This window comes from Martes martes (assembly GCF_963455335.1).
Source record: "Martes martes genome assembly, chromosome: 3".
NCBI classification, from domain to species: Eukaryota; Metazoa; Chordata; class Mammalia; order Carnivora; family Mustelidae; genus Martes; species Martes martes.
In genome coordinates, this window is record NC_137890.1 from 12918062 (window position 1) to 12942438 (window position 24377).

General features: G+C 41.6%; 1 protein-coding gene across 1 annotated transcript in view; it reads right to left on the reverse strand.

Moving 5' to 3' along the window:
• Positions 1-436: 436 nt before the first annotated feature.
• The window catches only part of RAP2A (RAP2A, member of RAS oncogene family), a 33330-nt gene continuing 9389 nt past the window's right edge, over positions 437-24377 (reverse strand). The window contains exon 2 of the mRNA XM_080799517.1: positions 437-1851. Within this exon, the coding sequence (XP_080655643.1) occupies positions 1614-1851 (238 nt within the window). The 3' untranslated portion in view covers positions 437-1613. The remainder of the gene's footprint in view (positions 1852-24377) is intronic.

A 24377-nucleotide genomic window follows, 5' to 3' on the forward strand; every position in this document is an offset into this window, starting at 1 on the left:
TCGCTCAGGTACACACGTAAGACCAGAGGTTACTTGCACAAGTGTGTGAAGCCAACAGAACGTGAGGCAAGGACGTGGATCGCAGGCTCAGTGACAGTGCAGTTCCAAAGGCCAAATTTCTCTCCAGAGGATTAAGCTCAAGGTAGCTCTTCAGCATTTACAACTCTGAAATTGGTTGAAAACCCTTTTATGCTTGATTGTAAAAACTTAGGAATAGGTTTTTCCTGTGCCATTAGTCATGCAAATGATAACTACTTCAGGGCTATGAAAACCGAAAGTGTCAGAGCTCAGAGCACCTTTTCAAAACAAAATACTTACTCTAGCTTTATTGGCCACTTCAGTAATCAGGGCAAAATTGTTATAAGAAAATCTTTATATAATTCCCCAGGAAAATTAAAGATAAAAGGGTTTTTTATGGGTTTTTTTTTTTTTTTTTGGTCCCTTGCCTTCTACCCTATAATTTATGTTCTACTTTTAAACCCAAATTATTTCACATGGTTATTCAATTTTTAGGTGCCTGCAGTAAAGCTCTGCTACAGGAAACTTGATTTTGAAAGCAGGTTAGCCAAGAATCACACCACAACCATAGCCCTTAAAGGCAAGAAGGAATTTGCTGCTTTGACGAATGTAAAAATGCAAGATATTTGTACTGTCCTGTGAGGTTTCCGCAAATGGGAATGTGTGGATGCAACATGGCTTCATTTTCCTCACGTGATGGTACTAGTTCATCGACCAGAACACATCTTGTGAGTAAGGCTAGGCAATCTTCCTGTGACAGTTGCTTCCTTCTTGTTCAGTAAAGCGATTAAGACCACCCCTGCTTCGGGAACAGAGGGCGGGCTCGGGGTTTTAATGGGGATCACACCCTCGTGAGAGCCTCCATCTTCTGCGGCCAAGCAGGTGGGTTTCACACATTCTAAAGCCAGACTCTGTTCTTCGACATGACCTGTTCTGACTTCTGCTCTGTCAAGGACGGAGGCGCGGGTTAGTTCTGCGTCACAAATTAGGATAACATCTACAATTAAGCATCAATTTGGAGAAAGGGGAATATGTCAGCTGAGGGAAGATTCGCTCCCTGGAACGCTGTTGGCAGGCCGGCTGTTGTTATCTTACTTGACGGGATACATTGGTTAGAAGCACTATCTCCAGTCCTGAAATTCAGTACTCTCCTAGGAAAATATTTCTCCTTTACTTAATTTTTTTTTTAAAAGAAGACAAAATATTTTAACTGTAAGCGGTCATAGGGATTCTTCCGGTTTCTCTCTCATGGTTACTTTTAAATTTATACAATAGTTGCTTCTGTCAACCCAGCGACGATGCCATCGCGGCTTCTGGAGGCGATCACCCTGTAGATCGATCGGCTATGCCTTAAAGTTGCAGGTGCACACGGGAGACGGAGGACCGTGGTGAAGACCGGAGTTCCTGAACCCAAATGTTACTCAGAGATATCAACTGACAATCACTGCTCGATGCTGAATGGGGGGGGGGGGGCTGTTTCACTGTGGCTTCACACCACACATCCTGCACGCTCCGCAGTCAGGCAGACGAGGTGTGTGTCACCTGTGGTGGCGGTGTCACCTGCGTGTCCCGTCCAGGACAGCCGTGTTCGAATGCTATTGTATGTTACATGCAGAACAGCACGGGTCGTCTTTGTCGGGCTGTGCCGCATAGTTCATCTGCCTCACGATTTCTGCGAAGAGTTCATCTACCATTGTTTTGCTCTTGGCGGAAGTCTCCATAAAGGGGCAGCCCCACTCTTCCGCGAGGGCTCTGCCTTCGTTAGATGACACTTCTCTCTCGCTTTCCAGGTCCACCTTGTTCCCCACCAAGATGACTGGCACTTTCTCATACCTACAAGACAGTAAACGACACACATGAAGTGTGGAAGTTAGCAGGAAGTTCAGCGGTTAAACTGCATTTTCTCTTTCTTCGTTCTGTTCTACCACACATTATTCTCTTTCATTGAGTGAAAAATTATTTGCTTCACTTGGCTTGACATCTACCTGAGGGCATTCAGAAGCAGAAGTGGATCGTAAATGGGTTTTCTGAAAATGAGGTTAATTCATCAATTATACATCTTTTAAAATCAATTTACCTTTCCAGATACATTTGGAAAATTATTCTCAGAATAAGTCCTGTTAGGTGGATTAATTTTAATTTTTTTCATTCTAAGAGATGCTTACTCAAAATTCAGTTTGATGAGGTAATAGCTCTACTGAGTAAACAAAAAATTTATAATTGTCAGCAGTTTACTCTGTTCCACAGACATACTGGTCATGTGCAAATAGTTCCCAAATGTGAAAAAAGATAGGAGAAATCATCAGGAAGGAAACTATCAAATAAAACTACACTCTATGCCTTTATAAAACTGTTCCAGATTGGCCAGTTGAAAGACCATCATATAAATCCTTTTCAGCCTGGTAAGGATTAAACCTTTCAATCATCAGCTTTATTTGATGTTGTCTCTTCTTTTCCTTCCTGAACAGAATGGGTGGGTCACAGATAGGAGGTCTGTGTCACCTTCCTCCCCGTCAGACGTAGAAACCTAAGCCCCCCTGGACTGTGTTTAAGAGTGGATGGAACTAGAGGGTATCATGCTGAGTGAAATGAGTCAATCAGAGAAAGACAATTATCATATGATCTCCCTGATATGAGGAAGTAGAGAGGCAACATGTGGGGTTTGGGGGGTAGGAAAAGAATGAATGAAACAAGATGGGATCGGGAGGGAGACAAACCATAAGAGACTCTTAATCTTATAGAACAAACTGAGGGTTGCCGGTGGGGAGGTGGGTAGGGAGAGGGTGGTGGGGTTATGGACATTGGGGAGGGTATGTGCTATGGTGAGTGCTGTGAAGTGTGTAAACCTGGCAATTCACAGACCTATACCCCTGGGGCTAGTAATACATTATATGTTAATAAAAAAATAGAAAATTATTTAAAAAAAAAGTTCAGGCCTTTGGGAGGTGATGAGGTCATGAATGGGACTGGTGCCCTTTTGTATCTAGAAGAGATAGGAGAGTACTCCTTCGTTCCTACTGCTGTGTGAGGACACAGCACAAAGATGAGTCTATGAACTAGGGACGCGGGCCCTCATTGGACCTGGAATCTGCCACAGGCTTGGTCTTGGACTTCTGGCCTCCAGAACCATGAGCAATGAATTCCTGCTCTTTAAGCCACACAGTCTATGGTATTTTTGTTATAGAGCCAGACAGACTAACATAAGGTGACTGTGGGTTATGACATGAAAAGGATTGACTAATAAAGATAAGAAACGGTATGAAAGGTTAAGAAAGAAAAAAGACCCTACATCATATTGGGACCTAAAGATGATTCTCTTTATGATGCTCACTCCCCGTTTAAAAATACATGGTGCTACGCTGCATGTTTATTTACTATTTTTGTTTACATTTGTTGTAACAAATGTTGCTAATATATTTTCATAAGGCTATCGTTTTTACTCTAAACACCACGTTACAAGCTTCTTGTGATTTCACAGTATAAATCAATGCGTGCCAGTGTGTGTGCATACTGTCCCCTAAGCAGGGTGCATCTCTAATTTATAAAGGAAGCAAACTGCAAAACTGCACACCAGTGATAACAAACGTGACTGGACACAGTGAATCAGCTGGAAAACCGTCAGGTGGTTGAGACTTCACCAGGGCGGGGCTCAGAGTTTTATTTTTTTTTATCATTCAGGAAACTGATTGAGGGCCGGTGGTTACTATTAGTGAGAATACTTGCACAACTCTACCATCCTGCTCAAACGGGTTTCTCCCTTCACTCTAACTTGTAAAGCAAACTGTATTTCCGACAGAGGCTCACTTTCTTCTGGGCACTAGATGGAATGGAGAGCGGTTTCAACAAGAGGGCACGCTCTAGGCAGCGTGCCACGTGGCAATCTGGAACATAAAAACAACCGAAACGTGTGGGGATAACAGTATCGACAGTTAATCTAGAGCTTGGGTATCATTTCTGCAGGAAATGGATTTGGACAATTCCCATTCCTATCAGTGACTTTGTATGAATTTACGAGGCATCGGCTGTGCCTTCGTCCTACGCAGCGGCTCTGAAAACAGGACACAAGAGTCGTTCGCACCTTCCAGGACTCTCACCTACAAACAGCTCTGCATAGCCTGTGGCCTTGGGAAGGACAAATGGCAGCAAGAGGAAGCCGCGTTACAGACGCCCCGTGTCAGCCACTCTGCACACAAGCCCTCCCGACCCGCTGTGCGGAGAAGCCTGGCAGGCGCTCCCAGCACCAGTCCTAGCAGGACAATGTCACTCCCCTATTTGACTTACAAAGATGTAACTGCGTTTCATTTTTCTCAGGAGTATAGACAGATGCCACAGTATGTTTGACAACACTTGGTTTGGCAGTGAGGTTAACATAAATATTAATACAATTTGGTTAATGTATTGGTTGAATTTAATTAGGTTAAACGTTAATTTCAACCAGTTTATAAGACTTAACAAAACGAACAGTGATAAGACATCCCCTTCTGATATGAGGTAAGCAATACATATTTTAGAGAATATTTTTTAGTTAAAATACAGTAATATATCGTGTTTTATACGTAAAGAAGCATTTCTTACACTCATTAAAAAAACCACAAATAGGGGCACCTGGGTGGCTCAGTGGGTTAAAGCCTCTGCCTTCGGCTCAGGTCATGATCTCAGGGTCCTGGGATCGAGCCCCACATCGGGCTCTCTGCTCGGAGGGGAGCCTGCTTCCCCTCTCTCTCTGCCTGCCTCTCTGCCTACTTGTGATCTCTGTCAAATAAATAAATAAAATATTTAAACACACACACACACACACACACACACAAAACCCCCACAAATACATGGGTTTTCGAAATTCGTAAAAATACCAAATCATTAACAGTTGTATGATACACAGTTTGAATCAAGAATCTTAATGTTCCCAACAGATTCTTCAAAGGTAAACCAGAACACTGCGAACACAGGTCCCTATGTCACGACATTTGATGACTGTCCCATGAAGATGACAACTTAGTATCAGGGAGCCTGTCCACCATATCGCTGTCCGAACAGTCAGTGGTCTTTACTAAGAGCCGACACGCTGAAAATGCTAGAGAGATCCAGACTGAGATCCTCAGAAGACTTTCAAAGACTAAAATAAGGTCTTCGGGGAAAGGTATTGTGTACATTCCAGAAGAGCAGACGGTGAGAAATTTTTGTCTCTTTCTGTTAACATGAAAATATGACACCGGGGAAAAGATTCTAAAGCAGGATTTGGAGGCTCGGCTTCCAGCCCCGCTGCGGAGACCGCGAGACGGGGGAAACCATTCACTCTCCTCACCTGCATCCCCCTTGCTTGTCCGTAAAGACGGAGAAAGAGCGTCTGTTTCCACTCACCGCGCGGGCTGCCGTGAAGCTCACGAGACACCCTCGATACCCGCGAGTACTCCACCCCTGCAGGGCGGCGCTTCTCCCCTCCTCCCCCTGCTTCTCCCGGGGGTCGGAACAAGAGAAGCTGATGGGGGTGAGGAGCTCCTGGGGACACACGGGCAGAATAGGCTGACCCGGAGTCACAGAGGGAAGCAGCCGTCTGCCGCCTGCCGCCTGCCACCTGCCACCAGTCTTCCCCGTCTCTGGACCCCATGCCGAGCATGAGGGTAACCGGGGACAAGCAGAGGAGGAAAGCCTTCTCCAAATACGGATACCCGTAGGGGAAGGGATCGTGAGCCTTTGGGTTGGGATGAGAACGGGTCCCACGCGTGGGGTGAGATTTAGAGAAACCTGGATCCACGTGAAGGCAGGCAGGTGAGAAGGCAAAGGGAAAGCAGCAGAGCCTTGCGCTGACCCAGTAGAGGAGGGCCTGGGGAAACCGTCCCCTCCCTCCCCCAGCTGGTGCCAAACGGTGTCCTAAAACACCAGCAAATGACGCCAGGCCAGGACTCAGTCCCAGAACCGCTTCCAACTACCTCTGTGAGTTTAGAAAATTAACTTAATCTCGTGGTTCTCCAGTTTCTCGAACCATAACGTGAGCTGGACTAGATCACTTCTAAGGGGCTCTTAAGCTAAAAATCAGAACCTAGTGGGCCACTCCCATAATCACCCCACGTCATTTACCCAGTGATTGCTGAGAGCTCAGCACTCTTCTCACCACGACCCCGACGGGCCGATCTCTACAAGGGATGTGAAATATACAGGAGGACTAAGGCCAAAATGTAGGGGAAACCTCAGATCTCGTTGGGGACAAGACCAAGCAGTAGAGGCTTCCAACTCTACCAGTGGAGCAGCTCTGGCCAGCGAGCTGGGACTCGGGACCTCAGCCGTGGGACAGTCTGAGCCGTGGCACTGCGGAAGGCCCTACCGAAAGCCGGCTGCAGCAGCATCAAGAACTAGCAAGAAACAATCAAGGCATCATATACTGATGCATCCGCTTAACACACAATTATTTGATAAGAGCCTACTACGTGCCAGATGCTGTTCAAGACACTTAAGATACATCGAACGAGCGAAACAAAGATCTTTGCCCTCACAGTGATGACAATCTAGCCGAGGAGACAGACATCTGACAATAAACACGAGTAAATATTTCCTGAAAGGGGTTAAGTGCCCTGGAGGAAAGAAAATGTAGGTCCGGGCGGGGACTGGGGCACAAGCGCAATTTGAAATTAGATGATCAGGGTAAGTCTCAGGAAGGTGGCAGCGAAGATGTGACGGGAGTCGGGAGTTTGCAGAGTGGCTGCTGGGAAAGAGCATTCCAGAAGGACCTGGAGCAGACAGTATGGAAGCTGGGGAAGGGGTGTGCATGGGGGTTCAGGGACTAGCACATGGCCTGCAGGGTCCACCCGTATTCCCTCCCACAGCTCCCATGGCCCGCAACCCTCTACTGCAGGGAACTACCTCACTGGAGGCTAAAGAGAACTTGGGAATCTGGGTGGCAGAAGCGGCCTCAGAAGACAAATGGGACATTTACGACAGGGTCAACTCTATTATTTAGGAAGCTGAGGCAGTGGGGTAGCAGGTGACAGCGGTTCCTTTCGTTCTATGTTCTAGATTTGTTAAGAGTCCTATAGGTCACCTTCAATCCCCACCCCCACCCGTCTAACTAATTAACATTTGGGAGTGAAACCGAAGATGCAAAATTCCAACACATATTCAGTGGCCGTATTGCTGTTAACCTGGTCATGAGGAGAAGCACCTTGTCCACGTCTTAAACATCAGCTGCTTTCTCTTCAACTCGAGCAGATCTTCCTTGACATTTCCTTTAGGAGCACGACCAGGGGTACGGTTATGCGGCTCAAGTAATCTTATTTTTGTCTAAAGGCTGCAGACCAACACGGTTTACCAACACGCCTTTTCATACTGTTTCGCGTATTCACGAGCAGGATTACGTAACGTACTGATAAATAAAACCGGTTCTTTTAAGCAGGTCCACTTGATGCACTGAAGAGAACATCAGAAACATGGGCCCTGGCAGCACCCAGCTGTGGACAGGCTTCTCAGGGAGGCAACTCTGTAGATAGTTTGAAACATTTGATGCTTTCCAGTGGTCCTTATGTTTTCTCCTTTTTTGGTATTTGGTAACTGCCCTGATGCGTGTGTATGTGTGTACGTACCTCTCATTTGTGTTTGTGTCGAAACTTGGCCAATCACCAAAAGTACTTGAGAATGAACAAATACTGATCCCCGGGCCATACTCCAGAGCTACGGAATCTGAATCCGTGGGGTCAGGACCCGCAAAGAGCCTATTAAAAATATGTATCTGTATGTGTTAGCTCTGAAGACTAATGGTGAGGTTCAGCAGGGTTGAGAAATCACTGGCCTGATCTGCGGCTTCGTGACCCCAAATAATATCGTACTTGTACAGCTGATGGTTTCCTACTGCGGCAAGTCCAAAATCAATTCCTCCTTCCCTTCACTGATTCACCAGTGAGAAGCTGCAGACAGAAAGCACTCGTGTCAGCCCCTGTAACTGTCTTCGCGGGGTGCTGTATTGTAGCATAGTCAAAGAAGGTCATGTTCACGTGAATTCTATCATGCTTTCTTCTTAAGTCACTTTTTCACAAGCAGGTTAAAGCATACTTCTCTCTGTATTCAGAAAGATTTTTATAGGTCCCCTTATTCAACCTTCTACCCGTGTTAAAAATCTCATCTATTGAGCAAGTCTCAAGGCAAAATGTCAAACCACTCGATGCTCCGATCACTTCCATGACAACCCCACCAAATGGTTATATTTGAACATCATTAGTGATGCGGAACTCCCATCTCAAACAACCCGTTCTGTCCTTTCTGTCAGCTCTGTGAAACATTAGTGTTAAAAAGTCAATGTTAAAAACTTTATCCCAATCTCATGAGCTGTCATTTGTACCATCTTGGCCCTTCTGAGAGGTTTTAGTTCTTTAACCCTTTTGAATATAGAACTCTTTTCTTTTCTCCAAAATGAAAATAGCTTTTCTTTCCCCTCTCCCTGGTCAGATTCAGTAAGCACCGTTGACCCTGAACAATGCAGGAAGTGGGCTGCTGACCACATACAACTTCTAGCTCTTCCAAAGCTACGAGTTAGCCTACAGTTGACTGGAAGCCGTACCGAGGACATAAACGGTTGTTTAACACATATCTTGTATATGTATTATATGCCGTATCCTTACAATAGAGTAAGCCAGAGAAAAGAAAATGTTAAGGAAATCATTTAAAAAAATGCATTTATAGAACTACACTGTATTGAAAAAAATCTGCATATAAGTGGACCCATACGGTTCAAACCTGTGTTGTTCAAGGGTGAACTGTAATACATAATGACAAAAATCTCTAGCAATATTTAAATAGGTAAAGAGGAAAATGAAAAACGTTTTTAGTCGCATCTCCATGAGAACAATCTATTTTGGTCGACAGCCTTCCAGACTATCTTCCTATATGAATCTATATAAACATAGATAAAAATTCTTGTAAAAGGCAATTATACAAAGTATATTTGGTAGCTTCAATGTTCACTGATATCATGGAAAATTTCTATTTCAATAAATGATATACATTTTATTAAGGACTAAGAAGTATTACATTTTATAGGTTCTATACTACAGCTGTATTATAATTTAATTATTCCTTCCCTATTGTACATATGAAGGGCTCCCATGCCCCATTTTTATTTTTAACTAACACAAACAGCCATCTGATGAACTACACCAAGAAGTGTGATTTCCGTCTCAACGGTATACATGTGTGTTTATGTGTGTGTATGGCATAATCTTTGAACCATAAAAATCCTATTTCTAAGTTAGTGCATCAGACTGTTGTGTACACACACAGTCTTAACTGACATCCCCAAATTTTGCAGTTGTCAGTGCTTTTAATCTTTCTATAAAGTACTATGGCAGTCCTGAAGAAAAAGGATTGTTTTTGGCTAGGAGGTGATGGCTCCTACCACATCTTGTGAGCATGAAACATCAACACTTCTCGTAAGGATGGAAAACATGAGCTAAGTAAGGCTGCTCTCTTCCTCCAGACTGACTTGTTCTGAAATGACTAAATATTTCATCTTAAAAGGACATTTCTGGTAATTTAGTTTGAATAATGAAAGGAAACCACAATCCTCCTCTCTGACTTTCTCTTGGTTTCAGAATGCATGCTGAAGAACCGAGAGAAATGTATAAATGCGATAAAAAAAAATGAAGCAAGGAGAGTAAAAAAGATATCCAAAGCTATCGGGGATACTCCATACCAAGGTGAATGAAGAGAATCTGCTTTCCAGGAAATCAAGAGCAGACACTGTATCAGAAGAATGGATTCCTAATAGTTTGTGAGGGACCAACCGATCATGACAAGGCAACTCAGGCATTTTAAATGTATTAAAAAGCCATTTGAGGGAGAAAATATTTTTACATCTGATAAAGACACATCTGATAAGGCATTATAGCCCAAAATATATACAAAGAAGTCTTGAAACTCAACAAAAGGAAAGAAACAACCCAATAAAAAAACGAGCCTAAGACCTTAACAGACACCTCATCAAAGAAGATACTCAGATGGCAGATGAGCGTATAAAAAGATGTTCCACCATCATCTGTCATCAGGGAGATGCAAATCAGAACAACAATGAATACCACCACACAGCTATGAGAGTGGCCCAAATCCAGAACATTGCCGCCACCAAATATGTGGGCGAGGACGTGAAGCAACAGGAACTCTCATTCGCTCCTGGTGAGCATGTGAGCTGTTAAAACCACTCTGGTGGTTTCCTACAAAACGACACATACTCTTATCATACAATCCAGCAATCCTTAGTGTTTACCAAAGGAATTGAAAAATCACGTCACACAAAAACCTGCACGTCGATGTCTGCAGCAACTTTACTCCTAACTGCTGAAACCTGGAAGCAAACAAGGTGTCCTTTGGTAGGTGAACTGATAAATTGTGGTCTATCCAGAAAATGGACTTTCATTCAGCATTAAAAAGAAATGAGCTATCAAGCCGTGAAAAGACAGGGAGGAATCCTAAATGCACATTACTAAGTGAAAGAAACCAATCTGAAAGGGCTACATACTGTATGATTTCACCTATATGACCTTCTGGAAAATGCGAAACTATGGAGACAGTTAAAAGATCAGTGGTTGCCAGGAATTGGGATGGGGGGAGGGAAGGGACAAATAGGTGGGACACAGTATTTTTAGGGCAGTGAAAATACTCTGTAGGATACCATAATGATGGATGCAAGTTACTAAGCATCTGACTCCACAGAATGTACAACACCAAGAGTAAACTCCAAGGTAAGAGTAAACTCTGATTATGATGTATCAACGTAGGTTTATCAATTGTAACAAATGTACCACTCTGGTGGGGGTTGTTGAAAAAAGGGGGAGGCTATGCATGTGTGGGGTCCAGGGTTATATGGGAAATCTCTGTTTTTCCTTCTCTTTTCTCTCTGCCCACTTTGCCAGGAAGATGGCCACAGCTTTGAGTACCGTGTAGCAGAGGAAAAGGTTACTAGCCAACTTTATCTAATTAACGTTTATAGACACTCCACTCAACAAAAGCGAAATACATTCTTCCCAAACTGTGGGGAACATTCACTTGGATAGACCATATTCGGGCTACAAAAACTGTAACAAATATCAAAGAATGGAAAGGATGCAAAATATGTTCTCAGACTGTAATAGAATGAAATTAAAAATCAGTAACGGAAAGATATTAGAAAATCTACAAATATTTGGAAACTGAACCATCCACTTCTAAATAACCCATGGGTCAACGAAGACATCACAAGGAAAACTAAGAAGAAAATGAAAATATAACACACTAAAATTTGTGGGATACAGTTAAAGTAGGTCACAGAGAAAAATTATAGCCCCTCCTCAAGGGCTGACACTAGCTTTCCACTGTTAACCATATCATACCTAAACCCTCTGTTTAGTTCTTCAGCTAGCAAACTCCTGCCCTTTATATCTAATTCAGCCTTACTTCCTACAACTTTCCAGAGAGAATCTTCTGCTCTAAATTCTGTTTCCTTGGTCATGGAGGTCATTTGACTATAGTGGCCCCCACCAAATTATTATTTTTATTATCTTATAATTTTTTCAAGTTTTTATTTAAATTCCAGTTAGTTAGCATGCAGTGTAATACTAGTTTCAGGTGCAGAATTTAGGAGTTCATCAGTTCCCACCAATCAGATTCTAACTACCATTCAAAACTCAGGTCAAATTTCATCTCTTTTAATAAAAATCTTCCCTTACATTTGTAACAAATTAGCTCATTTGTCTGAATTCTTATTTACACTTCATATCATTAAGAATTTGGGATGCATAAATTTTCATTAATATAGCTCTTGAGTATCCACGAGGCATTGTGTGAGGGACTGGGGCACAGGAGACAAGTGAGGTCCCTGAAATTTATATTCAAGTTGGAGGAAACACTATAAACAGACAGACAACATAACTAAAGATGGTGATGGCTGTTACAAAGAAAACCAACCCTGATTATTATGTAGTAACTTGGGCAGGCCAAAATTAATTCCATGGGGGTGATCCAAGAAGGCACTTCCGGGAAGATAGAAATCTAAGCACAAGCTTGAAGATTTGGAACGAACCATGGGGACAACCAAACATTTTAGACATTAGAGAATGTAAAAACATAGGCAGTAGGAAAGAAGCAGGCTTATTTAGGAACAAACAGGAGGCTGGTATGGTTACATCATAAAGAGCAAGAGGAAAGAGCATGTGGATAAAAAGGACTGATGGCCACTCTTCGAAGAACAAGAAAACCACTGAAGGCCTTTCCGCAGGGAAGTTACAAGGCATACGTGTGAAGGGATCGGTGTGGCCGACATACAGAGAACGGGTTTTGGGGGCACAAGAGTAGCAGGATGACAGGACACACCTGCAGTGTTCTAGGCATGAGACAAACAAGGACTTGAACTGGGATGATGGCAATCAAAGTGGGAAGAACTTAAGATATAAAATATATTTGGAGTTTGTACCAACGAAACATACCAACAAACCGGATGAAAGACACAGAGCAGGCAGTAGTTTGGACCAAAAAAAAAAAAAAAAAGAGAGAGAATTCAGAAATGATTCACAGGTATTTTTATTAGTACAGTTTTAATCTCATGACTAAGAATGGTTAAGACCCCAAACTGAACTACCAAATGGCTTCTATTACCCTGTTTCTAATACACTTTCACTGTGATCATGTTTAAAATGATCTTGGTTATCAAATCACTACTTTTTACTAAGAAGATTTTGGTTTATCGTAGAGTTCTTAATAAACATTAAAGACCATCTCCTCTTAGCTTTGAGTTTACAAAATGATGATTTTCGGTCGGCTATTTCTTTTTCCTATAAAAGTTGTATTTTTAAAATATTCTACCCAGGTTATTCACTTCATGTTTACCTTAACATTATTCTGGATTTCCACCTATCGTTTACTGACTATAAACGTGAGTCTCTTTAAAGACTTATGTTGTCTCCACGTACAAACTTTTCTTTAACTGTGTAAGATAAAAATCATCTGCCACTCAAATTTTACCTTCTCGCAGATCTTCTAATATACTCTCAAATTACTATTACTAAAAAGAGAATGGTATTTTAGCTTTCAACTCTTATCAAACACTTGGACACTTTATTCTGGAAAGTTTGTGAATGAAAATTATGCAACAATATAAATGTACATTGTTTAGCCCTTTCTAAATTATTAATTTAATAAAGTCTTCAAGAGTCTTAGAAAAATATATTAAATGGGACACAAAAAAGAACCAAAAAAAGGAAAGGTTAATGAACTGGACTTCATTAAAATTAAGAATTGATGGGGTGCCTGGGTGGCTCAGTGGGTTAAAGCCTCTGTCTTTGGCTCAGGTCATGATCCCGGGGTCCTGGGGATCGAGCCCTACATCGGGCTCTCTGTTCTGCGGGGAGGCTGCTTCCTCCTCTCTCTCTCTGCCTGCCTCTCTGCCTGCTTGTGGTCTCTGTCGGTCAAGTAAATAAATTTTTTTTTTAAGATTTTTATTTATTTATTTGTCAGAGAGAGGGAGAGTGAGCAAGTGAGCACAGGCAGACAGAGAGGCAGGCAGAGGCAGAGGGAGAAGCAGGCTCCCTGCCGAGCAAGGAGCCCGATGTGGGACTCAATCCCAGGCCGCTGGGATCATGACCTGAGCTGAAGGCAGCCGCTTAACCAACTGTGCCACCCAGGTGTCCCAATAAATAAAATCTTTAAAAAAAAAAATTAAGAATTGATGGTCATCAAAAGAAACTATTAAGCAAGTGAAAAGTTAAGTCAAAAATTGGGAAAAGGTATTTGCAATACATGTATCTAACAAAAGACTTCTATCAAGAATGTATAAAGAATTTCTACCAAAGAAAACAACAATACAATTTGTAAATGGACAGAGCACTTGTAGGTATAAGTGCTTAAACCTTGAAGTTTGAATATTGCGCTTCTTTAAAAAAAAATAAGAATCAATTGGTTTAGTCAGGTAATTTTTTTTTTAAAGATTTTATTTATTTATTAGAGAGAGAGCAAGCACAAGCAGGGGGAGAGGCAGAGGGAGAGGGAGAAAAAAAAAAATAAGAGGACAGCCCAATGGTGTCCAAGCGCGTGAAAAGGCGTTCACCACCATTACACAGCAGGGAAACAAAACTAAAACCACAATGAGGTACCACCAGAATCTTACCAGATTAGCTAGAATTAAAAAGACTGCCAGGATCCGTGGAAGAGGAAATTGGTACAGCTACTTTGGAAAACCACTGGGCAGTGTTTACTACTGCTGAACGTATGCATTTACAACCGAAGAATTCCACTCCTAGGGAAACACCAGAAGTGTCCATGCATGCAGCCAAAGAGATGGGCTAGAATGTTCACAGCGCCACTGACCATAATAGCCCCCCTCTGGGAACTACCCAGATCATGCCCGGGAGAGAGAATGAAACCAGGGTGTCTACCTACAAGGGGACGACCGCAGCTCAGGGAGGGACTAACTACTGTTCTAATCGACATGAGTGAATCTCACGGAGAGGACGCCAAAGGACAGAAGCCGGCAGCTTGGGACTAGACACAACTAAGCTGTTGGTCTGAGCACGGAAGCGACAGGGACGGAGCACGAGGGAAACTGCCATGTTGCTGCAAATGTCTGTCCCGCACCTTCCTCCAGGAATTCGTCCCGCTGGACGCCCGAGATGGACGCCCGAGATGGATGCACGTTACTGCCTAGAGGTGTTACCTCCATAAAAAAAGTAAATTGAGACTGCAAAAAGAAAATCAATAAATCAGATAATTATCCAAATGATTTCTGCATTAAAATAGGAACAGAAGATAACCTTCAGGGGCACCTGGGTGGCTCAGTGGGTTAAAGCCTCTGCCTTCGGCTCGGGTCATGATCCCAGGGTCCTGGGATTGAGCCCCACATCGGGCTCTCTACTCAGCGAGAAGCCTGCTTCCCTTCCTCTCTCTCTGCCTGCCTCTCTGCCTACTTGTGATCTCTGTCTGTCAAATAAATAAATTAAAAAAAAAAAAAAAGATAACCTTCAAGGCAGACTGAGCAAGCGTGTGTGTTAGCTATGGGGTTTAAGGCACTTCAAGCACCTGAGTCAGCCAATCAGTTCAGTTCATTACTCAGCTGAACGCGTTAATCAATTTTAAATTTCTGTCCAAGTTCTATGCTGTTTAATTTATATTCAGAATTGGCTAAAGACTGAAAGTGAAAGGAATACTAATACTATAGTACATGTCATTGGAAATAAAAAATGATAATTTTGAACATTTTCTTCACTCTCAGATCTATAAATTGGATCCATCTGACCACAGTTCTTTTCAGGCTTATCAAGATAACCGCAGCACTTCAAATATCTCTATTAGAAAGAAAAAATACAGGGATGACTACACATTTTTTTTAAAATTTCTTAGAAATGGAGATTTTCTACCCCAGTAATGTGTTATTTGTAAAGGAATGTTTATGGCAGAAGCCTAAAATCTTGTCACTTAAAAACCAAATGCAGAAAATTATCTGACTAGGGACACCTGGGTGGCTCAGTTGGTTGGGTGTCTGCCTTCAGCTTGGGTCACGATCTCAGGGTACTGGGTTCGAGTCCTGCATCCCGCTCTCTGCTCAGAAGAGTGCCTGCTTCTCCCTCTCCCTCTGCCTCTCCCCCTGCTTGTGCTTCCTCTCTCTCTAATAAATAAGTAAAATCTTAAAAAAAAAAATTACCTGACTAAACCAATTGATTCTGTTTTTGTTTTTTTTTAAAGCGCAATATTCAAGATACCCCAAGTAAGGTAGGTGAGATTGGTTTATATTTGATATTTTAATGTGTAACTAAATTTCAATATGTATTTTAATAGATGTTCAGTCACCGAATCAAAATATATCATTTTTAAGATCTGTCAGCAAAATATGGGACTTCCTACATAATGTAAATAGCGGGGAAAATTCAAGCTTGGATGCATATATGAAGAACACACAGCTTTCATCTGTCAAAGGAACAAACATGTTCAGACATAAAACGTGCGTTTTACCTTTAGTGAGAGTTGCAACCTGAAATCTATGCATTTAAAAACAGGTCTGACTACTGTACTTGAAGAGACTACACTGAGTCAACTGCTACAGAATATCAAGTTTTCTGAACTGTTACATACACTTATACCAGGTTAAATTATAGAATACGTCTTCTTGGCAACTCTTCCTTTCAGAACTTCCAGCAAAAATGTTTATAAATGAACACTCATGTCTCTGGTACACGGTTGAAGTTCAATTACACGTACTGTTTCAAAGCTACTTTTGAATAAAGAAGATCTAAAGACACACCAAAGCTCTGAAGAGCTAAAACTTTCAAGGAAAGTCTTAAATGATGTTTTAAATGATAATTAAAGTTTTAAATGATGAACAGAGAAGTATTTGTCCTGGGAGATTGTTCTCCTGTTGTAGTAGGATAGCAAAATATTTCTTACTTTCCAAATCACAATACAAACAGCACCCAATAAAACTGAAAGAAAAAGCTAACCCCCAAGTCCAACACATCAGATGTCTAGAAAGTTTGGGCTATCAGACCAATAGAGTTAGGATTTCTTCTCTCCAGCTCCAAAGACCTCGGGGGAAGAACACATCAGACACTGATTCAAACCTGCAGTTAAAGAAATTCCAAACCCTTGTAAGAAGCCTCTGCGGGAGCCAGCAAGGCAGAATGGCTGGTAAGCAAAAAGCTTCCAAGTCTTCAACAGTGATCAGGTTTGGGATGAGGGGCTGGAACGGGTCGAGTATGGGGTGTACAGAGGATGGGGAGAGCAAGGATTACTGGAGGTGAGGAAATCGGTCCCTTCATTTTCATTCCTGCTACAGAAATCCTTCCATTTCCAAAATAACTCACGCCTGAACGATGCACCAGTCTCCTAGCTGATCCCACCCCCAATTTCTCACCTCTGTATTCTAACCCTTAGGCCACTTCCACAATAATTATCTTAAAACGCTGCATACAGTTGTCTCCCCATCTCCCTGAACCGCTCCATCAGAAAAATATGTGTTGGCTCTGCAATGACTAGACAGAGCTTATCCCTAGGTTAAGCGTCAAGGTCAACCACAGTTTGCCCCCTGGCAAAGGGAGACAGAACTACATTGGGGTTTAGTAGACCTAGACAAAGCCCAGGTCTGCTCCCTTGGATGTCAGGTGACCTTTCTGAGCTGGAGGTTCCTTATTTGTGACACAGAAATATTAGGGATACTCAGGTATTATGTTGGGGAACACAAGGGTGGTGATTTTGCTAACGATGGCTGGCATCTGTTCAAGGCTTAGGGGGTGCCAGACACCGCTAGGCAGTTTCCATGAATTAGCCATTAAAGTATTACGGATACTGTAAAACACTATGGAAATGCTAATTATTCTTTTCTAAGCTCGCTCAAACCATCTGTTAGTTAAGTCAGTTCTGGAATCTTAATTGTAGTGAGAGATCTGTAAAAATGTACAAAAAATGTTCCATAGAATCTCATCTCCTCTATCTCGTACTCCTGTTCGCCTGTCCAGGACGACTACATCTAACCATCCATGGAAGACTGTTCGATTCTAGAAAAAAACAGGAGAGAGACAATTCCTTCTAGTATCAGAGGCTGGCAATTGCCTATCTTGTCCAAGCAGAAGTGTCTTCTCCTATTCCAGTCATCGTCTCACTCCAAACGCTGCTAAGTCATTAGATATGAGCCATGGCTCGGAAGCTCTAGTGAGAGAATGAAAGAAAACAGAAAACAATACAAAACAAAACTCCGGATAGAGGTAGGAGCTCTGAGCTCTGGGATAAAGTCTGGTTTCTGTTTTATACCAGCTGTGCGACCTCTGAAGTTACATCTGGGCCCTCAGGAAACAAGGGATAGGAATATTTTATACATGTGAAGCTCTATCGCCAGGGCTGTAATCGATCTTTACAGACATACAAAACAGACAAGTACATGAACCGAAGATCTTCAGATATGACAGTCTGTGCATGCGGACCACAGTGGAAACGTCACAGAAACGATATCGCTGGTCACCAGTGTGAGAAAAGCATTTTTGGATGAACACTATCCAGAATATTTTATTTTTTATTCTTCATCATACCTTGTATTAGATACTGAAATGCTTCATCTAATTTGTGGTATGGGGGCAGGGGGTATCTCCGGATATTTGGGAGGAAAATGGCCAAAATGCAGAATAGAATGACCTGAACAGACTTGTATTCATTAATTCAACGAACTTTCTGTGTGCCAGATGCCTGATACCAAAATCGAAGCAGTCTACCACCAAACAAATGCATGGAAGGAAACTTTTTTGTTAAATTAGATGGCAGTCTATGTTAAATATACTTAGCTTTTCTGTTGAAACTAAACTTTAATATGTTATATTCTTTTCTTTTTTGGGGGGGGGGTTGGTTGAGGGGCAGGGGCAGAGGGAGAGAGAGCATCTCAAGCAGGCTCCACTCCCACTGTGGAGTCTGGCTCGAGGCTTGATCTCACAACGCTGAGATCAGGACCTGAGCCGACACCAAGAGTCAGACACTTAACCAACTGTGCCACCCCGGAGCCCCCACTATGTCATATTCTCAATAAAATCAAATGTGATCTTCAAAGTTAATTATGTGTGGGTGGGAACAGTAAAATGACACAGGGCAGATAAATTATGAGGGCAGATAAATGTGAGGACAGGTGGCAGGTGCTCATGTCAATTTGCCACCTTTTAAGAGTTAAGATACATCAGCTCATTCACTTATCATGTATCTTTAATAAATATTTTTTAAAGATCTTCACAGAGAAATCCAAAGGATCAATAGTACTCTTTGATCAAAATAACGTCCAAAGTAACGGTGTACCTAAAAATGTTTTGTTGCTTCAGTTAACTACTGCTGCATAAAAAACTACCCCCAAAACTCAATGGCTTACATAACCATTTTACTATATTTCTTTTCTTTTTTTAAGCTTTTATTTATTCGACAGGGAGAGAGAGAGCTCAAGAGCACAAGCAGGGGGAGCAGGAGAGGGAGAAGCAGACTGCGCTGAGCAGGGAGACCCACGCAGAGCTCAATCTCAGGACCCTGGGGACATGACCTGAGCTGAAGGCAGACGCTCAACCCACAGAGCCACCCAGGCGCCCCCCATTTAACTGTATTTCATGATGGAATGGGTCAGGAATTTAGGCAGAACTCAGCTGGGCAATTCTGCTCCATGTGGCACTGACTGGGCTCAGTGGTGTTCAGTTAGGGCTGGGCTGAGCGGAGGGTCAAAGCCTTTCCAACACATGTACCTCTGGGGGGTATCCTACCACAGGCCCGGAAGGCTGGTGGGCTGGCTACTCTCCATCGTGGTCTCAGCCCTCTTCATGGGTTCTCCAGCATGGTAGCTGGACTTTTTTCACGGCAGCTCAGGGCTCCAAAAGACCATGGTGGAAGGTGCTTAGTCCTCTCAGTGATTAGGCCCAAAACTTGCTTTGCATCACCCTGCCATCCTCTGTTGGTCAAAGTAGTCACGGGCCAGCCCAGACTCGGGGAGCGGGCAGGCAGAGCCTCCTTCTGATGGGAGCTGAGCTAAGACTCTGCAGTCATCTTTAACCCAGCGTGCTCAGAGAAAATGATGTCATCTTTAAACACTGAATAAAAGTTCCAGTTTACCAGGATTTGTTGAATCCCATCAACAAATGCAATACAAAAAGGACGCTGGTCAAAGAAACTCTATGTAGACTAGCTATCACAAAAATGTATGTAAAAATGGGATTTAAATGGTGTTGGAGTCTAAAAACAGGGAATTTCAAGTAAGAGTCTAGAATGACCACAGAATCTACTGCCCAGAGAGACTTCTGAGATGGAAACGGGCACTGCTAAAAAATGTGCCATGGCGACAGACACGAACTGTCCCAGGTAAGGAGAGACACGAGGTCACCATTGGAGAAAAGGGATGAGATCAAAGCAGTGATATTTAATCAAAGGAACAGATAGATGAGATTGTTCAGAGCCAATCAGTATGGCCAAAAAAGAAAAACTTCCAGATTTGTTACTTTAATAGGATGTGCTGATGACAGTCCTGGACCAAATCTCCTTCCCCCAAACGATCCTTTATTCCATCCATGTCCAACTGTTTCTTTCAATCAAACCAGACGATCTGTTCACGATGCCCTTAGGAATAAACACCGTCATCAAGGGCAGCCTTTCCAGGGCCTGGACCTCTGGGAGGCAGCCTACCAAAATCAGGGTGCTGACTTGTTAGGTGCAGATGGGAACAGGCCACACCGGCTGCTTCCCCCAGGGTAACTGCTGCTGGTGGCCACAGCACTGTCCCCGCTGAGCCCACACCCTCCCGCCCAGCCACTGAGATGGACGCTCTGCGTAGATCCTTCCTCACTAAGGAATGAGCACGCTGAAAGTGGCTAATGGCCATTTGCGAGCAAGGACAGACAATTTATGCAAACACTACTGCCCCTCCATGCAAGACCACTGAACAAAAAGTTCTGTGTCGTATTATATTCGTCAGTACGCACGGACTGAATTAACCATGGAGAGACTCTTTTCTCATCTCCTGCTCTTCAAAATAAACTAAGGAAAGTTATCTGAATTTCCAGTCAGCTCTTATGTATGTGTACATCAATGTATTTAACTCCTTGTCCTATGTGGGCATCTAGCCCCGCACTGTACCAACATCACCGGGGGCCAAAGTTCGTTTGAAATGTTGGTTCAAAAGCAGATAAAGGATGGTCTTGAGGGTATGTGGATCATTTGGGTGGGGGGAATGATATTTTGGACAGTATAATTTTATATATACTATATCTGGATATTTATTTTGCTAAATACTAAAACAATGACAAAAAGCTTATTTTTCATTTCTTAATCTATATTAGACTATCCTTGATAATCAACTTCTATCTTTAGTTAAGCTTCCAGCTATCTTCCCTGAGGACTAGCTATTCTACTGTTTTTTTTTTTTTCTCAATTTTCCACAAAACAGCTTACTTTTCTAAAGCTTTCTAAAGTAATTCTGCTCAAACCATTCTATAACCCAATACAAACAGAAACTAAGATTTCATTTCCAGGGAGGATCGAAATATACTAAACATAACAAAGTGAATACAAAATTGTTGGCATTACTCTTATAAATTTTTAATTTCTACGAGTTACAGTGCATGAAAAAATCCTTCAAAAAGGTGGCCTAGTAAAAGCAATGTTTTCTGGTGGAAAAATATTTTGAAACTTAATGCATTTTGCCCCCCTCTCTATATACAATTCACTCAACACTGTCAAATATATATTCAATTACAGAACATTTTGGCATTCCAGAAGAATAGATACTATCTTGTACTGATTTTGCATAACACCCAGAGCAGTGTTATGCAAAAAAAGTGGGTTAAACCACAGCATTTAATGTTGACAGTGAATTTTATATAAAGAGACATAAAACTTCTGAAATCAATTTATTAAAAAACTGTCAATATTTCTCTCTCTACGCTAGCCATCTATCTACCTGTCTTCCTTCCTTCTTTCTTTGTTTCTGTTTATCTATCTAAACTGGCCAGAGTGTTAAAATTATCTTCACCCCATGTATTAGTTTTTGGTATTTATAAAAAGGTCTATTATTATTATGAACTTAAAGATGTGGTATTTAACAAATATTGTATGTCTCATCACTTTTTATAAAGTATTCCTCAGATTTAAAATACATGTACTAAAAATTATCACAATTCTTTGTGAGTCACAAAAACATACTGTCACCATTTATAGCCAACATAGTCTCTAGTGGAAGGCAAAGACAAAACACTCAGGGTCTATGCTATAATTTCTGTAACATACTGTACTAGGAGCTTTAGACACAGATGAGAAAGGAGTGGGAAAAAATGGAAAAACACTACCAGACTGGCTAGTTTATCCAGATATGGTAAAAATTGAATCTAATTCTTAAGAAATCATGTGGCAGTATACTGTTTTATAAAGTCAGATAAATGCTGGAGTTGCATTCCTAGGTGCGTGATTTTGGGGGAAACTTAACTGTGGACATTTTAGGGTTACTACATAAAGAAACACTACATCATTACCTCCTCAGCATTATACCCATATTACAGATGAGGAAGTTGAGGTGCAGATAACATTAACTAGCCCCAAATCATGTGACTAATAAATACTGTGACTCAGCTTTAACCAGATTAACACTTACTGTCTTCATAATAAGACCAGTATGTGCATAAAATCCTAAATTACAGCAATTATCATATACGCAGTATTTGTTACACTCACTGGAAACCTAACGGTGGCTGTATTTAGAACTTAGAATAAAACAACAAAATTCTCCATCCCAGAACACAGAAAAACACTCCAAGAGTTCACTGACAGAAAGCTATAAAGATACTGGATAAAGAAGAAAATACTAACATGTACTGAATTATTAATATGATGTAGTATTTCCACATCTGAATTATTAATTTTTAAGGGTTCCTCCTAGAAAAGAATGAGAAATACTCCTCAATGTTTTAAGTAAAGGTTTATGATCTTTCTCTTGGACACTTCTACTAAGCGATATTAAGATATGTATAATTAAGACCACCTTCATCTATTTCTACCGTCAAAGGCAGAGCTGAGTGAATGTCATCCTGGATAGATGCAGCAAAGCTCTAATAATTTAGTGATGGCTAATCCTGTAATAAGCCCACATCCCAGGCTGACTCCTACTACCTCTCTTCCTGTTTTAGGTTATCACAAGGCAGGAGCTCTCCTGCCTTACCAGAATGAATAAAATTCATTTTGAGAAATAGGTTCCCATATTTCTAATATGCACAACCAACAGAAAAAAATGCTTCAAAAGATTGACTTTACGTGTCTTTTTTGTTTAGTGACTAAATGTTATCTTTCTCTATAACGGAGAGAGGATTTACTAACTCATGTTAGGAAGCATTTCATTTTTGTAGCATTTATATAGGGTTGCTGGAAACTGGAAAGGCTGGAAGAAAAGATAAATGTTGTTTCCGACAATTACAGAGATAGTTCTATTTGTTTTTCTTCGAGTACAAATGTTCTAGGATAGCAGTTTTCAAATTGTGTGTGATGAGATCAATTGAGTGGATCAAGAGGAAAGTTTAAAAACAATGAAATAAAATAAAAAGAATAAAATAGAAAATATAGTAGCAACATAACAAGTTTATTATTTCATGAAACTTGTATTTAGGCTGTGTGTACTGTGTTGCAACATAAAATGTAATTCTTACTGAGGGCCACGATTCAGAAAACGCGAAAGCCACTGCTAAGGGAATACACAGAAGCAGACAGAGAAATGGGCAATTTTTTCAATTATTTTGGTTTTTTGACAGAAATAACAATTAAAAAAACAAAAATTATAAAATATGGATGAAAGACATTAAAGAGGACACAAATAAGTGGGAAGATATTCTGTGCTTCTGGATTGGAAGATTACTGTTAAAATATCCATACCACTCAAAGCAATTTACAGATTCAGTGCAATCCCTATCAAAACTCCAATGGCATTTTTCACAGAAGTAGAACAAATCTGGAATTTGTGTGGAACCACAAAAGACGCTGAATAGCCAAAGCGACTCTGAGAAAGGAGAACCACGCTGGAGGCATCACACTTCCTGATTTCAAACTATATTATGAAGCTACAGCAACCAAAATGGTAGGCAGGGACATAAAAACAGACACACAGGGGCGCCTGGGTGGCTCAGTGGGTTAAGCCGCTGCCTTCGGCTCAGGTCATGATCTCAGGGTCCTGGGATCAAGTCCCGCATCAGGCTCTCTGCTCAGCAGGGAGCCTGCTTCCCTCTCTCTCTGCCTGCTTCTCTGTCTACTTGTGATCTCTCTCTGTCAAATAAATAAATAAAATCTTTAAAAGAAAAAAAAAAAAAAACAGACACACAGATCAATGGAACAGACTAGAACACCCAGAAATACATTTATGCCTACCTGGTCAACTAATTCACAACAACAAAGCCAAGACTATACAATGGGGAAAGGACGATCTCTTCAGTGAATAGTACTGGAAAAACTGGATAGCCACGTGCATAAGAATGACCCTGGACCCTTATCTCCACCATACGCAAAAATCAACTCAAATGGGTTAGAGACTTGGACATAAGATCTGAAACCGTAAAACTCTGAAGAAAATAGAAGGGATAAACTCCCTGACACTGGTATTGGCAATGATTTTCTGGATGTGATACCAAAACATAGGTAACAAAAGCGAAAACAAACAAGCAGGATTATATCAAACTAAAAAGCTTCTACAAAGCAAAGGAAACCATCAACAAAAATGAAAAGACAATGTATGAAATGGGAGAAAATATTTTCAAACATAGATCTGACTAATATCCAAAGTATATAAAGAACTCATACAACTCCATAGAAACAAAACAACAAACAACCCAATTAAAAAATGGGCAGAGGATCAGAAAAGACATTTTTACGAAGAGGACATATGG